Source organism: Amphiprion ocellaris, chromosome 5, assembly GCF_022539595.1.
Source record: "Amphiprion ocellaris isolate individual 3 ecotype Okinawa chromosome 5, ASM2253959v1, whole genome shotgun sequence".
Taxonomy (NCBI): domain Eukaryota; kingdom Metazoa; phylum Chordata; class Actinopteri; family Pomacentridae; genus Amphiprion; species Amphiprion ocellaris.
Genome location: NC_072770.1, coordinates 34,973,501 through 35,001,263, shown reverse-complemented (window position 1 = coordinate 35,001,263; position 27,763 = coordinate 34,973,501). Strand labels below are relative to the sequence as shown.

The 27,763-nt window shown below is 39.0% G+C and overlaps 2 protein-coding genes across 8 annotated transcripts; one reads left to right on the top strand and one right to left on the bottom strand.

The window, feature by feature from the left end:
• Positions 1–254: 254 nt before the first annotated feature.
• znf362a (zinc finger protein 362a) lies at positions 255–20,587 on the bottom strand. 6 transcript variants are annotated; one of them, XM_023298130.3, is made up of 9 exons: positions 20,105–20,587; positions 15,767–15,830; positions 12,864–13,104; positions 12,265–12,390; positions 6,500–6,827; positions 5,149–5,373; positions 2,006–2,084; positions 1,698–1,856; positions 255–1,617 (listed from the first exon to the last, which is right to left on the bottom strand). In XM_023298130.3, the coding sequence occupies exons 2-9, from the start codon at positions 15,827–15,829 to the stop codon at positions 1,498–1,500; spliced, it is 1,341 nt and encodes a 446-aa protein (XP_023153898.1). In that variant the 5' UTR covers position 15,830; positions 20,105–20,587; the 3' UTR covers positions 255–1,497. The 6 variants fall into 6 exon arrangements, with proteins under 6 accessions (XP_023153898.1, XP_023153899.1, XP_035798741.1 ...); XM_023298131.3 differs by having other exon boundaries at positions 12,864–13,071; positions 20,105–20,586; XM_035942848.2 differs by lacking the exon at positions 20,105–20,587 and adding an exon at positions 19,415–20,037.
• Positions 16,580–27,417, top strand: LOC111588029 (uncharacterized). 2 transcript variants are annotated; one of them, XM_035942853.2, is made up of 3 exons: positions 16,580–16,735; positions 24,524–24,673; positions 25,911–27,417. In XM_035942853.2, the coding sequence occupies exons 2-3, from the start codon at positions 24,526–24,528 to the stop codon at positions 26,969–26,971; spliced, it is 1,209 nt and encodes a 402-aa protein (XP_035798746.2). In that variant the 5' UTR covers positions 16,580–16,735; positions 24,524–24,525; the 3' UTR covers positions 26,972–27,417. The 2 variants fall into 2 exon arrangements, with proteins under 2 accessions (XP_035798746.2, XP_023153903.2); XM_023298135.3 differs by lacking the exon at positions 16,580–16,735 and adding an exon at positions 23,801–23,958.
• The last annotated feature ends 346 nt before the right edge of the window (positions 27,418–27,763 follow it).

Sequence of the window (27,763 nt, the reverse complement as noted above, 5' to 3'; positions counted from 1 at the left end):
TTTAACTGGGAAAAATTATTCTTTTTGAGGATTAAATGCAAAATTACCTGATTGTTATACATATTATGGCATTTTTCCATTAAAAACTGTGCATTTTTTTGAGAACAAAATCTAAAAAACAAACATTTCTCCTGATTAATCTATTTACAGTGATTCAGTGTTATATAAACTGCATCACATTTTCACTGTCATGGTTTGACAGTTTTTCACTGTAAAATGTACAAACATTTTTATAGGAAAACTAAGAAGAAAGCTGAAATTATAGAGCTATTTATTAAAAAATGGGTTGACAGTTGATATAGTTTATTTACAGTATATATCATGCCATGACATAAAAGGCAAATGCAAAGTGAACAACAGAATGGACCCTAGAGTTATAACAAAGTTAAGGCCTATATGCATATAAAATGGAAAAATATTCATCCATAAATCAATGGAAAAAACTATATTCAAAATGCTTTTTTTTTCTTCCAGGAAGCTTATTGTTAACTTCTTTCTGGACAGTCTGCACATGGTTTAGGTCTTCAATTTCATTTATTTGTGCATCTAATCAAATACAAATGGACTAATAAAAGCAGCAACCATAAATATGTATTTGGCAAGACAAACGAATGTGAATCAATATATTTTCAGTTTTAACTGAATTTTCTAAAAACATATTTTTGTTTTACTTGTAACACTTTATTGAATGCAGAAGCTTACATTCACTGCATCACAGTTTAAAATTCAGTGGTTTTGAGGTTCATTTATTGTCTTGGTATGAAATAGTTTAAAACAGTGCTCCTTTTTTAGCACTTTTAAACCTTCACCAGAATAAATGAAGTACTTAGGGAATGCCTTGAACACACTTTTTGACAATTAAAAACACATCTCTCCATCTGATCATAAGTCACTCATCCTGGTCAGTGAGCTTGGCAACAGGAAGCTGCTACAATAAAAATGTTGAAACATTATGAATCTGTGCTTTTATGGCCACACGATTGATGAAACACTAACATGATGTGGCACAATACACATGAATACACATTATATAAGCATTCACCTTTATGTTAACTTGGCCATCCAGCTAATGGAAGACTAGTTCTGATGCAAATATATATATTTTTTTGCAAAGACTTGAGTAAAGAAAGTAAAGGACCATATTAAAAAAAAGACAAATTAATCCGTGGAACAAAAAAAGTTCAAAAAGATTTTTCCATGTAGCTGCCTGGAGCAATACCTTTCTTCTATGAAGTCACATAGAAAAAGAAATTTTAGGCCTGTAAAGTTCAGGCCTGAAAGTGCTGAGAAATCATCTTTGGATGTCCCCGATAATACTATCTGGTCAGCAAGACAGGAGGAGGAGATACTCGTCAAAAGAGCACCTCTTCACAAAATACTGGCAATCTGGCACATTTTTTGGAACCCGTTTATGGGTCGTGTGGTCCGTCCGAGGACGCGAGCGGCGATATGACAGGAAAACGTCTCTGGTGGGAGGGCAGGAAACGGGTGAGGAGCTCAGATGAGGGAGATCCGTATAGGGATGGTGGGAGACTCTGTCCTGTGCTGAGGGGAGTGATGGGACACGACGTGTTCCACCACTGCGTGTTTAGACATGTGCTTCATAAGGTACGTCTCCTGCAAACAATAAGAGGAAAGCAACACCTTTAGACGTATTCACATTTAAAAATGGGACTCAGCTTGGATTTTGAACTCACTGAGGTGTACGCCCGGCCACACATGCTGCAGCAGTAGGCCTTGGCGTTCTTGATGGCGTGTGCAGACAAGTGGATCTGCAGCGAGGCAGAGTCTGAGTAGGCACGGTAGCAGTTGGAGCATTTGAAGGGCTTGTCTTTGTTGTGCTGCCTCTGGTGAGACTTCAGTGTTGAAAAAAAATTGAAAACAAAAAAACAAAGTGATCTTCAGGCAGAAGGCAAAAGGAATTAAGTCGCAGTCTGTCATGAAACTGACCAGTGGAGGACTGAAAGTTAAAACAGACAGAGGAAATAAAACAGCTCAGGTTTACCTGCAGATTAGAAAGTTGAGTAAAAGCTTTTTCACACCCTGGATGGGCGCATTTATACGGTCGATCGCCTGTGTGGATTCTGAAACACAACAAAAGAATGCAGTTGAAACAGGTCGGACAAGAAGTTAAAAAACATTTTAAAAAATCTGCAGTTCTCTGAGATATGAGTGAGGGAACAGAATGAGTCAAGTGACAAAATAATTTTCTAGTGCAGGGGCATCAAATTCATTTTAGTTCAAGGGCCACATTCAGCCCAATTTGATCTTAAGTGGGTCGGACCAGTTAAATTACCCACAATAACCCATACAACTCCAAATTTTTCCTTTGCTTTTGTGCAAAAAAGTATGTTCTTCAAATGTTCACATTTAATGAACAAAACATTACGAACAACCTGAAGTTTCTTCAGAAAAATAAATTCAATTTCAGCAATAATATGCCTCAGTTTATCATTTACACACTACAACTTACAGATCACAATGTCTACAAAGGAACAAAACATTTAGTCATGGTCAAAACAACAACAGTCGGACAAGAAAAGACAAAAAACATCAAAAAAACAAGACAAAATATGACAAAAATGAGACACAAAATGACAACGAGAACAAAACAACAAAAAATGAGACAAACAACACGAAACAAAACAGAAAACAGACAAAAAATTAGGCAAAAAGTTAGAAAGCACCAAAAAAAATGGACAAACGACGAAAACGAGACTAAAAATTACACAAAACGATACACAAAACAATGACTAAAGTGAAACAAAATGAGAAAAATAAGACAAAAAATACAAGCGCTAGAAAAAGGAAACTAAACGACAAAAACAAGAAACAAATAACAAAAACAAGAAACAAAACGACAAAAACAAGAAACAAAACGACAAAAGTCACACAAAAAACAACTAAAACAAGAAAAATATGACAAAAATGAGACACAATAACAAAAGAACAATGAGCAATATTTCACTTTATGATCAAAACAACTTGTCTAGAAATTATATTAAATTTATAGTTCTACAAATTTACAGTCTGCAGTTAATGTCTTTTCTGTAATTTTTACTCTTTACAAAATCATCCCACGGGCCGGATTGGACCCTCTGGTGGGCCGTTTTGGCCTGCGGTCCGCATGTTTGACATCCCTGTTCGAGTTTGAAATTCTCAAAAATAACTCAACGCTGAAAAGTACAAATAAAGTAAATGACCAATTTGGACACAACAACTTTTAAAGTCAACTCCTGCACTGTAAAAAAATTTTTGTACATTTTATGGTGAAAAACTGTCAAACCATGACAGTAAAAATATGATGCCGTTTATATAACACTGAATCACTGTAAATACGTTAATCAGGAGAAATGTGTGGTTTTTTTTTTTGGATTTTTTTCAGAAAAAAAAAAAACTTTTCCCAAGTCCTGAACAATTTTTAATGGAAAAATGCCGTAATATGTGTAACAATACCATAATTTTTGCATTTAATTCTCCGAAAGAATACAGTTTTTCCCAGTTAAATGTACATATTGTTGTACTGGTAATGGAAAACATGCTGCAATATTTATAACAAATAACGTGTAACGTAATGTATAATGTAAAAAAAATGCAATGTAAAAAATACAATTTGTTACTGGTCAAATTTATGTACTTTTGTGTTAATAACGGATATATACTTTAATATTTATGACAGCTTTATCCGCAATTTTTTGCCAAAAATACATATATTTAATGTTAAATACCCTAACTCTTGTGCTGATAATGGAAATTGCTGTAATATTTATAATAGGTCACACATTTTATTTTATATAGTATTTTCATGTAAATCTTCAAATTTTTAAAGGTAAAATCTTTTTTTCTTTTTTTTTTTACAGTAAAATATAGAATAAAGCACATTTTTAACCCTAAAATCAACAACATCAATACTTTTTTTTACCACGAATGCAGAAAATGTTATAGCATTCTGGCAACCAGAGCTGCTGGAATTGTATCGTAAAAACAACAATTTTTTTTTAAGTGTGCTGCAAAAAAGTGTTAATCTTCAGTTTTAATCTACAATGTAGAAAACAATACAAATAAACAAAAAGCATTGAATGAGAAGCTGTGTCCAAACCTTTGACTGGTAGTGTATGTTATTGAAGCATGTCATTAAAACAGTAAGTTCCAGCGGTCTTATGCACAGTTTTGGTAGTGTTACGACTGCGGTCGTTATGGTAGTTTCCTGTGCTGCGTGTGTCCTTTTTATGTCCCGATCATGTATGCAAATAGGGCTGCGCCGCACCACGGCCACGGTTGGTCGCCAGGATGACGGCTCGGCACTGGATTGGTTGGCTGTATAGCCGCTGCTTTAAAATGGCCAACAGAATTTTGGTCTTTGTTGCTGCAGTGCAAACTTGTGGGTAAAGCACAAGAAGTCTGTGCTAGTCTTATCTATAGAGCAGAGTTTAGATTACACTCTGTCAAGGTCCTATTTGAATTAAATACCTTAGGGGGGGGTATTTTATTCTTGGGAAACGGGGTGTTACGACTGCGGTCGTTATCGTAGCTTCCTGTGCTGCGTGTGTCCTTTTTATGTCCCTATCATGTATGCAAATAGGGCTGCGCCGCACCACGGCTACGGTTGGTCGCCAGGATGACGGCTCGGCACTGGATTGGTTGGCTGTACCAGGAAGACCGCGATATAAAGGCGTGGCTACATCCTACCCTGCTTCCAACCTACACGTCAGCACACTTGGGTTCCAGTGATCAGCCGTGATTTAGAGATTTAATATTGAGTGATCGCAGTGAGCAGCCACCTTTTGTTTAACCGTTTTTTTCTCATGTTTAAGTTAGGATAGGGAGGTTAGACTTTGTTGTTCTTTTTACCTTTTTGTTTTTGGCAGATTAGTTTTGGGTTAATAGCTTAGTGGCGTTTTGTTTGTTGTTTTTGGTTTTGCTCACTGTCGCTTTCAGTTACCAGTCCCCATTGTTTCAGTTCTTAAAATTTGTTGAGAAATAAACACCTAAATTTTATGCGAAAACATGTGTTGGAAACGCTTGGGACCAGGGGAAGGATGCCTCTTCGTGTTACGTACAGTGACCCCTAGGCTGGGCGTAACAGTAGATAACAGTATGACAAAACCATTTGTTTCAAACACACTGTAGTTATTTCAGAAGCCAGACCTGGTGTGCTGCTGCAGGTGGGAGAGCTGGCGAAAACATTTCTCACAGTAGGAACAGCGGTAGGGTTTGACGCCCAGGTGTATGCGCAGGTGCTGGGCCAGGTAGGATGCGTTTGCAAAGGACTTGGTGCAGTGAGGACACTTGTGAGCCTTCGCTTCTGTGTGCGTTTTGGAGTGAATCTGCATGTCTGACTTGGAGAAGAAGGTCAGCGGACAAACTTTACACCTGCATGAAGGAAACGGTGACACAGAGAGAGAACACGTTAGGAAGCTGCACAGAGAGACGAGCATATAGACACGTTCACTGTAGAAGTGGAAATATGTACACACTGACAAAATTGTTGGTACCCCTTGGTTAATGAAAGAAAAACCCACAATGGTCACAGAAATCATTTGAATCTGACAAAAGTAATAATAAATGAAAATTAAGCAATGAAAATCAGACATTGCTTTTGAACCGTGGTTCGACAGAATTATTTTAAAAAAAATAAACTCATGAAACAGGCCTGGACAAAAATGATGTTTTTCTTTCATTAGCCAAGGGGTACCAAAAATTTTGTGTGTATGTGGAATTGTGTCTTCCAGCAGAATTACTGAACAATACAAAGTGTGGAAATTGTGATGCTGCCATCGATTCCTCTTTGCACATATGCTCACTTTGAAAATGTCAAACCATATGTACTGGTGCTGGAACATAGGAAACCATGTGAAATGCCACAACTTAGAAATAGTTAGATATGCAACATAAGCAATATACTATTTCAAATTCATGAAGAACTTCAACATTTAACTAAGGCATCACATCAAACACAGATGGGTCATAGTGAAACTGCATGCAGGTAAGCTGTATTTATAAAATCAACATGATATTTCTTTTGACAGTGGAAATACAGAACCTGGTCAATTTAAATGGTGAAATAGTTTATTTACACTTGTAGCAGTTATGGAGTAACTGTAGTTGACACTTGATGAATGTAAAACCCATTTTCACTCTCTTTTAGCTCTGTTTTCTGTCTCGACTCTCTTGTGAGGGCTGCCAGTTTAGCTGCTTCACTATGATTCTAAGTTAGTCGCTGAACAGGTGACTACATGATGTGCAAGTATTGTGATGTCAAAAGATAAAGATGCGAACATCCAGAGCTGGTTTTTATTCTTTGTTTCCTCAGTCTGAGGGAATACAGGATGCCGTTTTGTTGTCAAACCTTTTCTATATGTTAGAGCTTTTGGTTCAATTTTGTTCTATTTTATTCTCTTCTGTAGATTTATTGACACAATTTCAAACCTGCTGCATCGACTGAACCCCTGTTCATTTACAAGTCAAGAGCGGCTGTATAAAAACACTGATTTCTTACCTGTAGGTTTTCCCCTCTTTTGCAGTAATGGTGACGCAGGACTGGTCGTTGCCTGAGGCGAGGATGGGGTAGGGAACCACCAAAAGAGAGGATCCGTTCTCTGCCTTGATCTTCTTACGCCCTCGTTCCTCTTTGGGAGGAGGGCCGAGGAGCCCCACGAGGCCCCCGTTGTTCTTCCCATGCTCCACCCCGTGTCCGCAGGCTAACCCTGAGATGAGGTGTGGGGTGGGGGCTCCACCCAGGCGGCTGTGGCTGCTCGAGGTGGGCGTGGTGGGGGTGATGATCTCTGAGGTGTTGAGGTTGCCTGTTCTGGACGCCAACGCCACACCTGATGGGTGCGAAAGTGAAGACAAGGACATGACTGGAATGAGCCTCCTTTGCAGTGCGGCACAAACTAGAATTACCATTTTGGTGTTTTATGCCTCTGCAAACTAGTTCAGTTGCAGCTCACATCCATGTCGGTCCAGAGTTGTATAACAAACAGAGAGATGACAAAATAAAGGAAAAACCTGAATCCTTGACCCCTACTAAAAGGGTGATCTGGTGGTGCTACTATAATCTGGGGGGCATTGTGCTAACAAAATCCACTTGTCTGCTTAGAGGTCACTGGAAATCAGTAAAGTTGTACTCAGTGATCCTCCTTCTCCTATGATGAAATATTTCTTTTCTGATGGGAGGAATGTCTTCAAGAATGACAAAGCTCATTTTATTGATTAAATGTATGTATTAAATTCATCCATATAGCATTAGGAGCAACTAAATGGTTTGACGAGTGCTAAAATCATGTGAATCATGATTGGTGGCAGTCACAGTCATAAGATCTCAAATCAATTGAGCATCAATCCAAAGGGATTTGAACTGCCTTGTCAGACAGCGCTTTCCACCACCATCAAAACATAAAATGAGAGAAAATAGTTTGGAATAATGCTGTTTAATCACCCCAGCAGGGTTCCAGAGACTTGGAACCAATCAATGCCAAAGAAGCTGTTCTGGCTGAATGTGCTCTAATAACACCTCACTTTATGTTCTGTTTGTTACTCCGCCAAGGAACGGTGGAGTTATGTGACGATCAGCGTATGTTTGTCTGTCTGTCTGTCTGTCTGTCTGTCCATCTGTCTGTATGCAACATTAATCAAAAACGGATTTCCTTCATGGAAGGTCAGAAATGACAGAAGGACCAACTGATTAGAGGCAGTGATGCAGCTTATAGTCTGGATCCACGGATTTGTTAAAGATTTCCGTATCATTGTGAGATAGCGGCACGATGTCACTGTAACTATGACAACAAGTGAACACTACATCAGCTGCCTGCTGATGATCACATGATTGTAATCCTACTACAAATCCACTGCTGTGGACTTATCGGGACGTATCTGTCGGAAATGATACAAGGAACAACTGATCGCTATCGCAGGTCCTTCATCCCATCTGCTATAAGACTTTACAACATCAGCATCACTGGCTGATGTTAACATAAACTGGACTATATCATTACCACCCCAAACCATAAAATTTGCACAGACATTCTTGCACTGCACATCTTTGCACTTTTAAACTTTATTTTTATTTTTATTTTTTCTGTTAAAAATTTTGCCACCCTTGTATATATTGTAAATAAAACTGCTGTAACAATGTAAATTTCCCCTGGAGTGGGGAGAAATAAAGAACTTTATCTTATCTTATCTTATCTTAAATTGTGGGGGTGTTTCTGAGTCCCATCAATTCCTGCCGCCTGCTACATATTTAGGTCACACAATTCAGTATCTGTACATAACGTACACATGCATAACACACGCCTGTGCTCAGCACAAAGTCATTTTGTTGGTGGGTACATCTATATTAAATGGCCACATTCTATATTGCCATGATTCGTGCCACAAATTTTTTCAAGATTTCTTCCACTGGAAATGATACGACTGAGCAGCCTTGGCGGAGTACTGCGCTCTGAATGCTTTCCTTGTTTCTTTATTTTGTCACCTGGCTCTATGTAGCAAAGACTATAAAGTGTGCAAGTTCATTGAGAGAAGCAAAAACAGTCAAACAGTCAAATTCTTTATGTGTTCACATGCTTCGTCAGTAAAGCTGAATCTGATTAATCACAAACTTGTAGCCATGACAGCACACAATAAACACGGATGCTGCTGCAAAGGAGCAACAGATTCTAAACGTAGAAGCTTCACACACATCAGCGGCACAGAAAAATATTTACAATCACCGTAGTTTCAAGGTGAGCACCCAAGACGAGCGTCACCAATTCAGTGACTGACTAAATGTATAATACAGTCACAATCTCTCCATCTGTTTCTCAGTTAAATAATGGCTAAATAAAGTGTTTTTGCGGAACAATATGTGACACTGACCTTTTGGATATAACATGTCATCAGTTTATCCTATTGGAAATTATGAAATCTTGTCATAACTAGCGGATGAATTCTGAAATTACTGCCAACAATGTGTTTTGTGACATCGCAGTGATTTTTCACTTTAGACCAAATTTAAATGAGTTCATCCTTGAGTCCAAGTGAATGTTTGAAGAAATTCCCTCAAAGTGTTTCTGACATATCAAACAAACCAAACAAAAAACTGGCATAATCCTGAAAATTTGTTCATGTTGTGTGGATTGGACTGACTAGAGAAGTACGCCTGAATTATGCATTTCCACTTCATGAACGAGGGACGAGATATTGTTTTACGCGTTCTATTAAGCAACATCATCACAAGAACGACGATAATGATGACGATGATAATGACAACGGTAAAACTACCGTATTGCTCCGTACCCGCTCGTTACTGCAACAAAAACACAACAACTTCCGGCCACATTCTTCTTCATGGCTGCATTTACAAGCCTACGGAAGCCTAACAGGATAATAATTAAGTCGAACAATTTAACCATTTCACTTTACAAAAATATGCATTTCAGCACCAAAGACGATCATTTCTTAAATCATAATAAGACTGCAAAATGGCGCTTACAATACAAATCTGATTTATGTCAGTATTTGCCATTTTATTTGATTGTTTGATTCATTAAAATGCTCATTATTTTAAAGATCTAGAACCAGGCTAAGTGAATATTCTTTATACGGTACAGGAACTAGACAAAGCCAAGGGGAAATAGTTGGTAAAGGACATGAGATAAAAGTGGCATGGGTATGTTTCCACATCCCTACAAATAAGGGATGTAAAAAGTGTTTCCAGCATTTATCAGTCAAAACATTTACACTCAAATTCCAGAAACTAATTTGAGGAACTAATTTTGTTCTATGTTCAGTGCTATAGAGGAACCATGATATATTGATATACTGACCTTGATACATTGTTACCAGAATTACTATGCTGAGCAATGTTTCCACTGTAGTAGCCATGAAATGAATACAACACGACTGATCTTGTGTGCATAGTTGCTCTGATCTGATAACATCTTAATGATGGTGAATCACATTAAGTAAGAAACTGTCTCTCTGGCTCAGGTGTTCAGTCTTTTTTTAGCATCATAGAAAACTAGACTTCTCTCAGCTCCTTTTTAGGCTTTAGAAAATCCATTCCATACCAGGACTCATTGGCCAGTCAGAGGCCATTCCAGAGAAAAGGCACTCATGTTGGCTGTTCTACAAATTCAGGTTTGTGTGCATGTCTCATCGATTAAGAAGTCTATTTACAGGTTACTGCATCAAGTAACATTGCTAAGTCAGTGTTGTGTGTGCATTTGAAGCATGTATGTATAGATCTGTGCTCGTGTGGTTTGCTCATGTGGCCGTTTCTGACTATCACCAGATTCCTGCCCATTGCAGTTTAAGTTTATTTCTTTCTGAAGGCTTAGTTTTGGCAGATCACATCTTCTTGTGCTGAGCATTTTTGCTCAGTGTGCCACTAATTTCCAACTGCAGCAACAAGTCCTACACCTCATTGGAAACAAATCAACCATGGTCAGAAATGTCTCCTGTACAATATAATGATACAGGTGTAATTTGATAGGTCAAAAAAAAGAAAAAATTAAAGTTGATCATTTGTCTTACAAAAAAATGGAACAATCTGGAATCAACATATACAACAAGTGTTATCAGAACTGAAAAAATGCTGGCTCTACAACTACACATATTTAATTACATTTTTCCATAACTGTGTCCTGTTTGTACTTACTGAAAACTCTGCCTGCAGTTTAGCCAAAAGGTCCCTGAATTTTGATGACATGACTGCTGGTCAATGGTCGATAACTATTAGCTTCACAGTTGTGGTGAGAATCACAGAATTTTTAGTTTTTACAGAATGCGGTTAGAAGCAACAAGCCAATTTTTTTTTGCAAATTTTTAAATGAGACATGTAGAATAAAGGGATTCTGATGAAATATCACAAATTTAAGTTTTTAATTTTCATGATAGAAGCACACATCACAGATGAAATGTTCATGGACTGTTAGAAAGTTAGAAAGAAAATCTGACATTCTTTCAGTTTTTTACCGTTGCTGGTTTTGATGAATGGTGTAATTTTGTTGATTTTTCAACAAGACATGCATTTAAAACCAGCCTACCAGTGGGTGCAGAGGGTTAAGTGACATTGTTCTATATTTCACTTAAATCTACATCTTATCGTAGCACACTTGTCCTTGTGTTTCCTTTCAGCCATCCTGTACTATCAATAATCTGTCAGTTAGTTTACATTAAAACTGTGATAAGAAATGATCTGGAAATACATGATTCATTTCTGGGATATTTCAGGCAAACTGTCACGTCCTCCTTGCAGATGGTTGACAGACATATGGTACTGTATAACTATAGATAATGTATGTTTCATAAAAAAATAGATAGAAGTTGAATTGGCACCAGCAGCTGCAATTAAATAAGCTTTTAGGGAAATTTAGAAATTATCTGAGCAGTAGAAATAGCCTGAACTCTAACACCTTAACCCTCCTGTTGTCCTCATTTACCGGCACCAAAAAATGCCCGTAAATAAGGACAACCTTGTCTGAAAAAAATCCAAAAATTCAGCAAAAAAATTCCCCAAATTTTTGAAAATTTGCAAAACCTTCAGGAAGAAAATTCCATTAATTGCTTAACAGTTTCCCTTAAAAGTTTTATTTTTAAAAAATCCCCCAAATTTGGCAAGAAAATTCTTGTAAATATTTTCAAAAAATGTGTAAAAATCTTCCAAAAAAATCCTAAAAATATCTAAAGTGATTACATATATATCAGTAAAACTTCTAATATTTTCTTTAAGAACATTCACATAAAAATCTACCAAAATCCAGCCAAATTTGCTGGATTTTGGTTGATTTTTATGTGAATGTTCTTAAGAAACATTTTTAACATTTCTTTTTTTACACCAAAAAATGTTCAAAGATTTCCCAAAAATGTTGAAAATGTGGACATCAGAACTTTCACTGTCAAAATATTGTTTCTTTCCACATTTTCAAACTTTAAACCAGGTCAATTCTGAGCCGCAAGACAACACCAGGGTTAAACAGCAGCAGGTTTATATTAAAGCTGATAAACAGTGACCTCTACAGGACACAGAAACAGAGTTCAGCCCAAACCACAGGTAAAAAATAAACATGAGACTTTGATCAAAACAAAGTAAGTTTAACTCCATCATGAACCTTAAAACTCTACTAATATAATAGCAGAGAAATGAGGTCAGAGTAATATTACTATCTAAATGATTTTGTCTAGTTGGTCCACATCCTCCAGCTCATCACAATGAATTAAAACCCAGAGCTGTAGACAAGTATGACAACAATCTCTGCATAATGAGAACTGCGTGGTTACCTGAGACGTGGTTTGTCCTGGAAGGATGATCTATGAGTTGACGCAGATGCCAGTCTTCCCATAATCCTCTGGCTTTTATAGCTGCCTTATCATCCAGATTCAAGTTTACATCTCCCAGAATACGACCTGACAAAGATGCCAAAAAAATGCATATATATAAAATGTACATACAACACACTTTACCTTCTACAGAACTGAGACGAAATATATTAAGTGAGAGCATCAGAGCTGTGTAAGAATACACAATAAAATGATGGAAAAGTAATAAGATAAAGACGATAAAACAGTAAAACCAAGAAAAAGCAGTAATGTGTTAATATTTCATTCATTATATTGACTGAACAGGATGCAAAGGAACCCTTACATGTGCTTTTTTTTTAGCTCCATTTATTAGGCGCTCAGTATTTTCGGCAAAGCTTTGCATGAATTTTCTTGCAGGCCCTTTGCATATATTATCGTCATCTACAAGCCAGAACTGAAAACTCGCTGCACTTTCTAAACAAAAGCCTGCATCACAGTCGTTTCCTCTCACAGTTAAGGCCAAATGTTTTCTCATTATGTTTCTGTGGCGAAACAATCCTGCTGTCAGATATGTCTACCTGTGACGGAGCTGGAGGCGGGGCGGGCGTGCAGGGCGATGTCGGGCTGAGACGGGCTGTGGCTGTGCAGAACCTGCATCTGCTGAGCTTTGGACATCCCGTGCTGGCCGCCTTCCGTCTGGCTCGCAGGAGCCAGTAAGGGCTGCTGGGAAGGGGTTGAAGCAGGAGGCAGATGTGGCGATCTGATCTTCTCGGCCATCAGCTGCTCCTTGATTTTATTGATCAAGACTAGGTTATCCAGCTGACAGCCAGGAAACAACGTTTGTGACAAGAGAACAGCCATCATCAGTTCAGTCGGTGTCAGTTTATGAGGAAATGGTTCCCTCCAATGGCTGATGCTTGACATTGTAGCCAAAACTTCATTAAAAACATGTTCAAGAGCTGATGATTGCATTTACACCAGTGGTTCCGTTCAGCCTTTTGGCTCATGTCTGCTTTTGAGCCCCTCATCACATCATCACACAAGTGTCTCAGCTTGGTCTCATTTAAAGGATTTTTAGAGGCAATGAAAGGCGGAACAGTTGTAAATTTCACCTATTATACTGTTTTCTAGGCCTGAATGTAGTCACCCCGCAAATATATGTTTGGACCCCAAGGAGCAGCAGACTCTTACAGTGCTTTACATGTGATCAGAAAGCATAAAATCTGTAAAATCAAAGTAGTATAAAATACTAAAGACAGGCAAAAAGGATAGCAGCTTCCTAAAATAAAATTCTAAAATAAAAATAAATATGAAATATTGAGACCATTTAGAGCACCCAAAGGTAAATAAGTACATGCCGGTCTTCTGGCTTTTCTTGAAAATGTCAATGGAGGAGGAACATTTGACTAAAAGAGGAAAGGGTTGACTGATACCACTCTAATTATAATTATAATTATACCACTCCATTTGTACACTATGTAGCCTAGGCTAGCAGACAGCTTAACTTAGCTTAGCATAAACGCTGGAAAAAGGGTGACAGAGACGGTCTAGCTCAGTCCAAAGATAAAGAAAACAGTCTGTCTGCACCTTTAAAGCTCTAAACATGTCACATCTCTGTTCAGTCTGTTTAACTAGAATCAGCTCCTTGACCTTTGACATTTTAGAAATGTATGAATTCTTGAGAATCAACACATCCATCCATCCATTATGTATACACTGCTTAATCCTCTGTAGGGTCACAAGGGTGTTGGAGTCTATTCAAGCTGATTTCAGGTGAAGGCAGGGTTCATCCTGGTGATGTCACCAGTCTATCACAACAAGTACACTCACATTCACACCTTCAGACAATTTAGAATCACCAGAATCAATACAATGTTGTTCGAAGTTACCACCTTTATGCTAAAACCAAATAGGTCTATCCTGATTGTTGGATGACAGTATCCTCCTCCATACAACACAAGGGGTCACTATGATAATGATGTGAGTTACATACACTGCCTGGCCAAAAAATAAGTCGCCACCTGGATTTAACTGAGCCTTCCATTGGATAATTACTGCAGTGATGAATACGTTTCAGCTGCAACAACTTATTTAACCCTAGCTGATGCAGTGAGGAGCTTCTCATTTCTGAAACAACCATGTAGGAAGACACATCCTGTGGTCATGAAAAGGATGTTAATCTGTCTCAGAAGGGTCAAATTATTGTCCTGCATCCAGCAAAGAAAACAACTAAGGAGATTTCTAAAAATACTAAAATCAGGTTGAGAACTGTCAGTTGCATTTATGAAACCTGAAGGATAGTGGAGAACTATCGCCTTCGATAAACAAATGTGGTCGGTCCAAAGTGATGGGTGCATCAGGGTAAGAAGAGAGGTGGATGAAGTGATGATAAGATCTTTGTAGAAAATTAATGTAACTCTGGACAGAAATTAATGCTGTAACATTGCAGAAGCTTATTGAAACAACGCCACAGCGAATGAGTGCCGTTCTTAAAGCTAAAGGCAGTCCAACAAAATGTTAGAGTGTGCGACACTTATTAGGTCGGGCAGTGTAGTTTGGCTTTTGCTGTCACCACCTCTCAACCCAATACAACACTTATGGAAGATTTTGGACAAACCTGTTAGGCAGCGCTCTCCCAGCAGCACAGACTAACTATACAATCACCACAGTTTCAAAGTGGGCTCCCAGGATCAGTGTCACCAAATGAGTAATTGTGAAATTTGGTTAAAATTCTTCTTCTTTTCTAAGTTCAGTGATGGCCAATAAAACCACAGTGACCTTTAGGATATGAAATATTATCACTTAATCAGTTTACCTTATGAGGCATTTGCGTGAAATCTCCTCATAATCGGCGTGTCAATGACCAAATGCATGTTTCATGAGGTCATAGTGACCTCTGACCACCAAGAGTCAGTTGAAACTCAAGTTCTAGAGAGCATTTGTGCCAAAATGTGAAGAAAAATACGGAGAGAGAGATGTTTATTTTAGGGTGAAGTGGACATATGGATAACCTGAAAAGACAATGCCTCAGGCCTCAGATGTGGACGGCGAGGAGGAACAAGTATCCTCTCATCTCTCTGCTTTCTTACAGAGAATTTTATTTCTTGGCCATAAGAAGATGCCACGCTGTAAAAGCACAACCAGTCTGTTTCACATGTAGCACTTTGTACAGTTCAAACAAACAAGATGCGACATGTTAAAGCTTCAGAGGTGCTGATGGGCTTTGTTTCCTCTAAGCAGAGACAGGCTAAGTGTTTCCACCTGTTTTCAGTCTTTATGCTAAGCTAAGCTAAAACATCTGCTCCCTGTAGCCTCATATTTTGCAGACAGATGTTCCCTCAGCATTTCTTAAAGCGTGAAACTATTTCTTTAGACTATTAAAGTAATAAAAAAATCTTTTCCAAGAAACTGTACAATCAAATATTTCGATGGCTTTGTGTTAAAATGTGCAGAATAAAGTGTGAATATCACCGTCACTCACCTGGCCGGGCATCGCAGGAGGTGGAGGCCAAAAATAGGGATTGTTAAAGCGAGGTTCAGCCATCCTGAAATAAAAAAACACACACAAGGGGGTCATAAACAGGATGAAGCAGCTTCTCTGTGTGTCCAGCAGTTAAAGGCTGATCAGACTGTGAACATGTGTGTAGTCAGACTTCAATGAAGCAACATTTACTTCATCACCCGTTATATAGGTGAGTGGTTTTTAAAAATGTTTTGTGTTCCGCATTGTAATTGGCAAAGCAAAAAACAAAAGACTAAAGGAAAATCTGAAAAAAATAAGTGTAACCATGTTAGTAATAGTTGTTTTTTACCTGTGACCTGTAAAATTTTGCCTTATTTATTCCTGATTATTGTGAGATATTCCCTCAAAAGTGTGTTTTTATGTGTGAATCTGTTGTTATTGCAGAAAACAGCAGTTAAAAACTTCTCAGTAGCTCTCCACCCATGCAGCAGCTGACCGTTTGATGTGATAATCTGAAAACACTTCTCTCAGTCTTGTGATAGAGCCTTTTGTAAAAAAGACATTCTGTATTCATTCTCCCGCGTTCCCAACAGTGCAAGAACATTTTGTTTCCTCACTCCCCATCACTGGTAATAGCGTGAGGGAGTCCAGTAGCTTTTTCTGAGGATTTTCAACCACCATGTCTGCATGATGGGCATGTAGCCTGAGAGATATGCTCTCACATGGCCCCAGCAGCTAGTGAGGGGAAACCTCCACAACGGTTATCAGAGAAAACAGGGCTGTTTAAAGTGATGTGGCTTAGATCTTAATCTGTCGCTCTCCTGACACATGGGGCCCATAGTGTGATGGGAAACAGGACAAACGTCGCACAGTTTTACTTCAGAGTACAGCGAGGCCTACATGATGTAGCCAAAAGCCGAAAGGTCAGTAATTCAGCTAAAGACATGGAAGAACTTTAATGAAGATGCTGCACCGAAACAACTATTTGTAAGTGAAACAGCAGTTAGTCTTGTATTTGTCTTTAACCTTCGTGTCGTCCTGCGGGTCAAAGTGAACCGTGTTAAAGTTTGAAAATGTGGGGGAAAAAACATATTTTCACAGTGAAAATTTCCACTTTTTCAACATTTTGGGGAATTTTGGACATTTTCTGGTGGAAAAAAAAGAAATGTAAAAACTTCTAATTTTTTTAAAGAATATTCACAAAAAAATCTACCAAAATCCAGCGAAATTCGCTGGATTTTGGTAGATTTTTTTCTAAATATTCTTCAAGAAAATATTAGAAGCTTTTCTGATATATATGTAATCACTAAATATTTTTAGGATTTCTTTGGAAGATTTTTACTCATTTTTGGAAAATATTTACAAGATTTTTCTTGCCAAATTTGGGGGATTTTTAAAAAATAAAAGTTTTAAGGGAAACTTTTAAGGAATAATTGGAACTTTCTTACTGAAGGTTTTGCAAATTTTCAAAAAATTTGGGGAATGCTGAATTTTTGGATTTTTTTCAGACAAGGAAACAATATTTTTTGGTGCCCTTAAATGAGGACAACAGGAGGGTTAATCTCTGCCAGATGACAGCAGGAAATACTGTCTTTTAAAGATCTGCATAGGCTTGAATTAAGCACAATGCTCGATCGAGTGGCTGTGTTTGACCAGATGGACAGAAGTTTTCTTATTTTCAATGCAGACAGAGAGTTTCTGACTGTTCAAGTTGTGATCTGAAAGCTTTTCTTTCCATAACTTCTCTTTTCAACCCCGTATGAAGTTCTTTTTAAAACATTTTGCATTGCATGCTTTGGCACACTTCACCATTCCTAAGTCTGTTTGGCTTAGCGGAGGCATAACACAGTCCACATCTCAGAGCCAAGAGAAACAAATCCGATACGTCCAGGGGTACGAGCGTACAGTACACCCCACAAAATATTTCTCTAATGATGCCAGCGGGGATCAGTTTCACTTCCTGGAAGCTTTTCGGCTTCAAGGGAGCAGGTTTAGGGGGTTTGACTGCTGCTGGACATCTTTGTGTCACGTTCTGAAGTGACACGTTTCGCTAAGAAAACAAACTATGACGGCGAGTTTCTCCATATGACTTACAGCTCCTGTGTGTTGCTGTGTTTGGTGTTGCATGTTCTCAGACCTCCATCCAGCAGGTTAAACTTTTGCAACCTGTAGAGTCACGGCTGAATTGTTTTTAGTTATTTGAGGACTTTTTTTTTCAGTTACGGCTTGTAATCGTGAAGTTTCAGGGTGATTTCCAGGAGGCTGGAAAAACATTTGTACATCCAGTATGTCTGGAGCAGGTGTGTTAGAGAGTGGACCAGTACTCTTTAGAGGTGCACACGAACCATTTTTACTATCAGTTATTCCGCAGAACATCAGAAAATAGTGAAAGTTATAATTTCCCACAGCCTCAGTTGAAGATCCGAAGATTTATCATCAAAAAGAGCACAAAATTGTCACAAATAAGAAGCTGAAACCAGACAGTAATTTGCATTTTTGCTTAAAAATGACTGACATTTTCAAGTGATAATCAAAATAGTTCAATGATTTGATACTGGTTTTCTGTCATTCGTCTAAGGCTGAATCTACTCGATCTTTCTGACAGATGTTGCGATTTGATTTGCACTATAATTATTTAAAATCAACCTTCAGTTCAATATTCACTGTGTAACAGATTTAGAACATGTAATGGAGTGTTAACGCATGAGATACCAAACAAAAACTGGACTGTCAAACAAGGAGGACGGTGTAAATTTGCAAGACGGTTTAAACTCATGGTCAGACACGCCAAGTGCAACCTTTGCCATTTCCCACTTGCATTGTTCAATTGTAGTTTCTTTTTGAAAGCGATTAATCGTTCAGCCATTCGCTTAAATGTTTGACGTTCTCACCTCTGCACTGTTACCTTCAAGACTCCAATCAGCATATAAATCTAAGCTCTGGTCCTGCTTTATGAGAGTTTTAACCATTGCAAAGTAATTAAACTGATCTTTAATACAAAACAACAGTCTTTTCTAGGAAGCTGCCCTTTAAAAATGGTTTTACTAATGAGTCTTGAAGTCTGGATGGATGAATATAAAAACTGGAGCTGTGTTTTATTAATTAAGGCAGATGTTTAATGACAAGGAGCTCTGATCATGTCCAGTGAATGTTTGACTACAATATGTGTTGGTGTCTTATAGGTCTATGTGGCACTTAAATAACAGGAGATCAACTTAAAATAATCACTTTTGGGCTGCCAGGTTGTAAAAAATGTGTTAACTTAATAATATTACTACCTAAGAATGTTTTAAAAACTGAGTATTTCTGAGCAGAATATTACAAACACACTGTTTTTAAAAATAGAAAGCTTAAAGATCTTATGAATGACTTCTAATTTATAAATAAATCATACATAATACAGGTATTTGTGGTAGAAAGTGGTAACTAGAAGGTCAACCAAGCCAGAAGCAATTAATTATGTGTTTACTATTATTACATAAACAGAACTATCTTTGTTTTTGACCTGTTAGATGCTACAATAATCAAACAGATGGTTAGTAGTTGGCAGAAAACTATTTTAAAAAACCTCCAAAAACACCTCATTACAGTGAGATCTCCTTCAAAATGCAACATCTGTCATCCCTGAAGAAAAAGTTGAGGTTAACTTTTCCCCTTTTTTTGTACCTGCTGTGCTGAATTAAACCTCCGTCCCGAGCAAAAAGATCCAGAAGGTGATTCTTTCAGTCTTTACCTGAGCAGCTTGGAAGAAAAGGCGAGCTAGAAAAAGCTCCTCCGCAGCGCCTCGGTCTGTCCGCCGCCTCTCCCACATTCTCAGACAGTTTATTAAAAAATTTCAGACAAAAGGAAAACAAAAATGGCAGCCCTGTCTTATTTTTATAAGCACTGGACGCCATATTCTGCAGATCCGAATATTATAAGCAGATAAAGCCGCGGGTGCGTAATTAAACGCCGCCGCGACGCGTCCACATGTGGCATATTTGCATTAAGCGTACGAATGATTGTTTACTTTGATTTGCAGGTTTGAATAGCCCGGCTCGAGGAGGAGGAAAAAAAAAAAGCCCTGACACTTCCTACAACAATCATCATGCCTTCGCTTGAACGCTCTGCAGCTGTTGAGCCATAAATCCACACGTCGATCGGCCACACTGACGCGTTATGGAAGCTTTTAGTTTCCACGGTGGCCGAAAAAAAAGAAGCGATTCTGTTTTTTTTGTAAATAGAATTTACGCGCCGCAAACGCTGTTGTTTTTAATTGCAACTTTTGCACGACTTCAATGGAAACGAAGCGACGCGGAGCAGCAGCGTGAGAGAGGAAAGCGCAGAAAGAGAATAAGCATCGAGAGGAGAACATACCTGAACCAGCGGCAGGAGAAATGGGTTTTAATTTATTATTATTTTTATATAAAGGATTAGACTCTCCTTTCTGCTCGCTCTCAGTCGGACTTCAAACCTTCCGGGTCGCCTGCTGTTCACTTCTGGGTGCTGCAGGCGAAAGGATCGTTCGGTGTGGAAACGCAGCACTGGAACCGGTTTTTTAACCCATTTTCTGTCCCTGTAATTTGGCGATTTTTTTTTTCTTTACGTGCAGATGTTTTTTTTTTTTTTCTCGCAAATTCCGTGTGTGCATGTGGAGTTGGTATTTAACAAGGCTTTCCTGGTGTGGTATTGATATATTATTGCATGCGTAAAGCTCACTTTCTCTAAAAAAATCACTGACAATATTGTAAAATAAACATTTAAAAATAGAAAACGTGCATTTTTTAGCCACCATAGAGAAGAAGTGCGTAATTGTGATGGTGGGGGTTTGTTGCATGCAGCTGTCTTGTTTCTTTTTTTTTTTTTTTAATATGGTGTGTGTACATCCCAGACCTCTGGCATGTACAGTAAATATGAAGTGTAATCCTCTCAGCAGCAGCATGACAGGCTGCTAATATGCAGTGTGCTGAGCTCAGCAGGCAGCAGGAGGTGGCACTGCTGCCACAGCTGAAGCCTGCTGGATTTAACTCAAATGGAAACCTATGCAAGACTCAATGAAGGTTTTAGTACATTTTTTATTTGATATGTTTTTAATTACTAGCAGTATTTCCTCGAGTATATTCTCTCAACTAGCCCTGCTTTGTTGTATTAACTGCTAGTTATGTTGGTCTATTATCCAACTCAGTCCTGTGTGATATTTTTACATTTTTACAACAATAAAATGTCTCAGTTTAAACATTTTATCCATTGCCCTTGTACCATCCAGTGTATGTTTTCTCCTTTTCCCTACATTTTTTTTTCAAGTTTAAAAAGATACCCTTCATCACAAGCTCAGAGGTCTTTCCACACTGTTATTTTCCATATAAAATTGAATATATTGCCAAAAAAAAGAAACATCTGTCATGATTATCTCAATAAAATGAACACAATCAAAACTATTTTTGAATAAGCTCATTTTATTATTGTTTAGCTAATTAGAAGGTGGTTGTTATTAAATCTGGATGGTTATTTAGTTGACATTTTAATGATATCCAGTCATTCCAGTAGATCTCAAGAAATAAACAGATTATGCATTTAATTATCAAATTATTTATTAGTTTGTCCCTATTTTAAAGCTGTGCTGATACAGCCCAAGGGTTGCTTTGGAAGGCAGTACATCCTTTTTAGATCGGTGAGGCTATTTCTGAATAATTTTTTGACAAATTATACATTTAAAAGCATTAAAACACATTTTAAGATACCAATAAAACAGCAGTAGTAGGTCCTTAGTTTGATCTGTGTGTGTACGCGACTAAAGGGTACTTTCTTACCATTTTTGCTGTCTTCTTGAGTCATTATGCACAACGTTGCACCCAACATTTTTTTTTTTTAGTAAACAAGTGGATATTAAGTGGTTACTGTAATCAAATTCAACAGCTACACAAACTAAAGCCTCCATAATGACCACACAGGTGAATCAGCACCTCTCTAAGCTTGGATTTAGTGCATTGTATTAAACTGAGCAACTGAGTGGAACATATTATCACTTCAAGTGTAAATTATCAGTGGATCTGTTATCAACCACAACAGTCTAAAAGGCTGTTTTTCTGAACAGAAATAACTTTTATCCATGAAGTCAAATGCGTCTGTATCTTAAAGGTTTGTAAAATTCATCCATAGGTGCCAGTTACTGCCAGTGATCAATGTGGAAGCTTTCTTTTGTGCACATAAAACACACACACACTCAAACACATTCAAATCTTACATTTCCATACCTATGTAAGATGCAAAACTCTTCTCATATCTGTGTCATGAGTCAGACGGAGAATGCAAAATGCATTCAAATGAAGAAACTACCAAGAGGCACAGCAGACTTGGAGAACAGTGACCTGACGTGGTTTGACCTGATGATTCCTCAGCATCCACTACCAGTCAAAAGCTTGGACACACCTTTTCATTTAATGGTTTTTCTTTATCTTCATGACTATTTAGAGTGATGGATGCTGCGTCAGATGACCTGGCCTCCACAGTCACCTGACCTAAACCCAATCCAGATGGTTTGGGATGAGATGGAGCACAGAATGAAGGCAAAAGGGCCAACAAATGCTCAGCATCTCTGGGAACTCCTTCAAGACTGTTGGAAAACCATTTCAGCTTCTACCTCATGAAGCTCATCCAGAGAATACCAAGAGTGTGCAAAGAAGTAATCAAAGCAAAGAGTGGCTATTTTGAAGAATCTAAAATATAAAACATGCTTTGACTTATTTCACACTTTTTTGTTTACTACATAATTCCACATGTGTTCGATTATAGTTTTGATGCCTTCAGTGAGAATCTACAATGTAAATAGCCATGAAAATAAAGAAAAATCATTAAAAGAGAAGATGTCCAAACCTTTGACTGGTAGTGGAAGTGTAAGCATTTGCAGATGACTACTTATAAGATCTTTAAAGCCTTGCTATTGAATAATTATTTCAAAAAGGACACAGGCTTAAATAGGCCTCCAAACCTCACAGAAACATTATTTTGAAAATTTTTTAGAAGAATCTAGAAGTCAGTAAACTATGTAAAGAAAATGCAGTTTGTAAACTTTAAATCAGTAGGACTCTATCATACATCTATGAGGTTCCTGTTTTGGATCGAGTTTAAAACAAGTAACTTAATTACTGCACTTAATTTATACTTTAAAGAGGCATTATCAATCAGATCAGAATCTTTTTATTTCCAGAAGAAACCCGTGTAGAAGGAAAACTAATAAATAGAGCTTGTTTTGATCATAACACAAGCTCTTCCACGGCAGATGAAATTTGCCTCGTTGTCACGGAGATGCAAATATTCAAATGTCTGTTTTTCTGATCCATCCTGGCTAAAAAGTTTAATTTAAAGGTACATTTTTAATCTTTTGGAGCTTTCTTGCACATCTAGAATGAATTGTTTCTAATCTCAGCTCTTTTTGAACAAGAAGTGCTAAGAAACGTAAACATTCATAATTTCATAATGTCGCATAATAGAATCAAAAGCTCCATGACAGGTATTCAGAACATGATATACAACTAAAGTGACAGTAAATTGTCCTTATCATCATTAGTGTTGTATTTAGATGTAACCATAGTGCAGAGACAATGAGGCAGTAATGTACAGTCCAAGTCCCCCCTGTTGGTTAAACAGGACCATCCCGTCTGTAACAAAAGCTATAACAGGAAACTACAGCGATAAACAGTCACTTGTGCTTCATAAATGGGAACAACAGGATCAAACGGAACATTTAAAAGCACAAATTGATCATATTTGTGTACCTGATATTAAATATTGGCTGTACACCATCTAATCCTGCTTTATAAGAGATCCTGGCTGCATGTATTTACTGTGACCTCTGAAATAACATCCTGTAGTTTGAACAAGTTGGGTGTAACGCAGAAATGTTTGCACGTTCTTATTGAACATCATGCATCTTTCATCTAGTGTGTCTTTACTAATGTCAACAGGTCTCTCAGATGCAGACATGCACTATGCATCCCTCACTGTTAGCCAGGTAGTCGTTGGACTGGTTTTCTTGTCTGTACAAATAGTGCCACACCCTCTGAGATGCACATGCTGTCTCACCTCCCCAGGCCAGGTGCAGGGGGAGGCGAGGGGGGAGGAGGGAGGGTCATTATCCCCGTGAGGGTGGAGCGAAGGGGGAGGTGAAGCAAGCGGATGAAGCATTTGAAGCTCATATTGACATGCTGCTCTGTAGGCTCCCGTGAGCACAGGTAAGAACTAATGAACTTCACACACAAAATGTAGATTTATCTCTTTTTCTGTCAAATGGAACTTAAATCTTCTTCTGTAAGAGAGACGGTGGAGATGTTTGAACAAGTTAAACCAGTCTGAGTATTCAGTGTCAGGGTCATATTTGCAGTCAGTCACATCAGCAGAGTCTGAGCTCACAAATCTGCTGAAGATTTGCACATTAGCGAGGAGTTTTAAAATAATGTGTAATGCAATAGTGCAATGTGACACATGCTGACAGATGAGCTTATTCCTGAGCTTCTTCATTCTGGTCAACTGTACACAACTGTCTGGTCCAGGGTTCATCACTAATGTACACAATGAAATATTGATCTGGAACCACGAGGTGGAAACATTCACTGGAACAGGGATGATTGTGTAAAACATTTATGCAAGTTTATGAAATGTTACAGGAGCATTTACCACTGTTAAGGGTAGGAGGTTTGCTGTCAGGAGAGTAGCAGGCATTCCTGAGCTCCTCGACCCCGAGGCTAAAAGAGAACCTGTTTCTTGATATGGTGACCCGTGTGTGTTGTTGTGTTGCAGCCATGGATGGTGTGTTGGAAGGAGCAGTGGTGTTGTGTGCATGTAAACTGGCCTGCAGTCTTCTGTTCCTGCCCTCTCTGGCTGCCTCCTACAGCCCCATCAGCTTCTGCTGCTGCTGCCTCCTCATCTTCACCGACTTCTTGGTCACAGGTGAGTACGACTAGTTGGACTGTACTGATCACTGCAGGGCTCTGTCGAAAATAAAACTATCTATAGTACTGTGTTTCAACTCAAAATCCTGCATTCATCACTCTTAAGAATTAGCAGAAGTATATACATGAAGGATCAAATTAAAAGTCATTCTAATGGTCCAAATGGCTCTTATTTTGTATCAGTTTTGCTGACCTGAAGTGGTTTAACTCCCACTTTGCTGCAGTAATGTACAGCTATGCTCTATGACCATCCCTGATGGGTGTCATCACAGGTGTACCAGAACCTGTTTCTGACCACACCCAACAGTGAAGGTCAGAGATAAAACAGGCTCCAAACATTCAACTGGCAACAGCAGCAAATACTTCTTTTAAAGACAATAAGCTCCATGTGCCAACTAGAGTAAATTTGGTCCAGGACAGTTATCAGACACTTTCAGTTTAGGGGGGAAAGGAGAGATGCTGTTGCTCTTTACATGATGCATTTCTTGTTATTTTTAAAGGTCGAGCGGTGGCTGTACGTAGGGCCAGCAGTGATCACAGCAGCAGCTGCTCTGCTGGGTGAAGCTGTGACCCACGGTGTGCTTGTTGCTTAGACTTTAACTGCATTTATGGTGGAATTTATGGCCTTTGAATATGTCTCCACAGATAAAAATTATATCGTTTGTCAATTTTCCTATTAGACAACTCATACATACTCTTATAAAATTAAATAAATACACAGAAGTCACTAAAAATCGTACTGACAGCAAGTACAGCACCTGAGCACGTGTATTTAGATGCATTAGAGGATTTTAAATTGTGTGGCATTTGTTGATTTCATGAACTGCTTTGTAAACTGATGGCAACAACAACAAGACTGCAACAAGCACCAACGCTTAGCAAGCCCTGATTCTAGCTTCTAATTTGTGAACATTTGCTCAGTTTCTTCGACTCTGTGACTGCAAACTTTCACTAAAATCGAGAAACAGTAACTTTAAAATGTCACCTTTGACATTTGGAGCTTCACTTTGTTCTAAAATCTTACTGCCCACACAAGAAAAAAAATAGCAGATTTAGTGATAATAAAATAATCAGACATAGGTTCTTGATTTTTAAGTAGGTGTTGGTTGAGTTGCATGATGAGAAGCTTTTTGGAGCTTGTGCCTTAGAGAAAAAGTCTATTTATGATTTGAAGTCGCCCTTTTATTTCTGTTTTAAGGCGACTGCTGTAACTTTCTGACTCTTTGTGTCCACAGTTTTTCTGACTTTCCTTTGCATCTTTGAGTCCTGGCTGACTGAACTGACCTCACTAGGGGATGTCATCGCCCTGCGCTTCCTGCTCTTTCTCAGCCACACCTACGGAGCCGTGCTGCTCCTGACCACACCGCTGATTGCTGTGGAGACTCTGTTCCGACTGCTGCTGCCTCGGAGGACGGTGGGCTCTGACGGGAAGGTAAACGTGGAGGAAGAGGACACCAACAACTCAGACGAAGACGGGAGGCTGTCTCATGTTGTCGGCTACCTCTGCTGCCTGTCAGTGTGGGTCATCGTTGCCGTCAATGTCAGGTGGCGATGGAAGCTGGAGGAAGTGTGGGCTGTTGCCTGTGTGCACGCAACCGACTCCCTGGTCAGCTGTCTGCCCAACCTGTTCAGCCCCATGCCCATAGCTGTGAGCCCCTGCTGGGCCATGGCCTTCCTCTTCCTCCTCCTCATCCTCCTGACCAGCAGCAGCACAGGCCTGCACAGACGACATCAGGGGGAGAGGACACACAAAGAGAAACGTGGAGTTGACAATAAAGACGACTGCAGCCTCATTCCGGCGTCATCTGCACCCTTCAAGCCTGTGAATCCTGGGACGTCGTCGTTGCAGCCGGCTCAGTGTGTTGACCCAGAGAAAACAGAGAGCAGCTGCACCGTTCACAGAGCATATTCCTGGAACAGCGTGCAGATGTCGGCGCGTCACCATGGAGACTTTGTCCTCACCTCCCCCGGGTGTTTGTCCGGACCGAGGGGAGGACAGGAGCAGGGAAGGACAAAGAGAGGTGCACCCATGACATTTATCACAGAGGAACATGTGGACTCACAACACAGGAGCCGGTGTGGGTGGCGGTGGTGGGGTTTTCCCTGCCTGGGGGTGAACATAATGATAGGGATCGTGAGTGTGCTCTCCATCTTTGTGCTGCCTCTCAACCTCAGCGTGAATATTCTTCTGATCAGGACTACAGAGGCTCTGCTGGAGCTGTTCATCAGGTCTTTAGTTTCATCTGCAGCGAGCACAAGAGACACATCAGCCTCTCACAATGAAACACTTGTTTAAAGGGAGATAAAGGTGGAGGCTGGTTGGTGGTATTTTGCAACGGGATCATCAGATTAATGTTACATGTGTGCAGACGGCGGGTCTACCTGCCAACACTGGTTTGAACGGGGTGTAAATACACACTTGTGAGCAGCTCCACATGTGAGGAATAATGTGTGCAAACTACTGAAAGGTGCTGAGGAGGCAGGTTGAGGCGTGCTTGGTGGAGAGACACTAAACCTGACTGCAACAGATGGCTGCAGGGCTTTCCTTTGCTGTGCAGAGCATTAGGATCTGCAGCTATTTGTCACTATACACAATGAGCTGCAAAACAAGCCTCTCCAGTTGAAATAAGACCAATCCAGGGGCAAACACTGTTTCGAAAGTTGAAATATGAAATCTGCTGACACTGCATCACTTAAAGCCTGCATGAAAGCTGTGCATGAATAAATACTGGAGTGACTTGAGGGCGCACTGAAGTTTGTTTCTGCTCTTTAATCAGTTGGTTTCAAAGGACTGAGCTGCTTCATAGAGATGGTGTATTTATTTAAGTACTGCATTTGAGTTTAACTGCCTTGCTTTACTTGGTAGCTATAGTCAGTCATTATTTTGTGAATAAGATTTTACATTTTGAAAGCAAATCTTAAGTGTAGCTGTGGGTACACACTGTTTACAAAAATAGAAGTGACTTGTTGGGGAAACTTGTCTCATTTCAGCTTTATGTCACTTGTCAGCAGTTCCACTACACTGCAAAAAATCAAATTCTTACCAAATCTATTTGTCTTATTTTTAGTCAAAATATCTCATCCCACT

Bases quoted from the DNA above. Each gene is read 5' to 3' on its own strand.
- znf362a (XM_023298130.3), bottom strand. From the start codon at position 15,829: ATGGCTGAACCTCGCTTTAACAATCCCTATTTTTGGCCTCCACCTCCT. The intron at 12,391-12,863 runs GTAGACATATCT...CATCTTTGTCAG, and splicing joins CGCCTCCAGCTCCGTCACAG to GTCGTATTCTGGGAGATGTA. The intron at 1,857-2,005 runs GTAAACCTGAGC...TCAACACTGAAG, and splicing joins CTCAACTTTCTAATCTGCAG to TCTCACCAGAGGCAGCACAA.
- LOC111588029 (XM_035942853.2), top strand. From the start codon at position 24,526: ATGGATGGTGTGTTGGAAGGAGCAGTGGTGTTGTGTGCATGTAAACTG. The intron at 24,674-25,910 runs GTGAGTACGACT...TTGTGTCCACAG, and splicing joins CACCGACTTCTTGGTCACAG to TTTTTCTGACTTTCCTTTGC.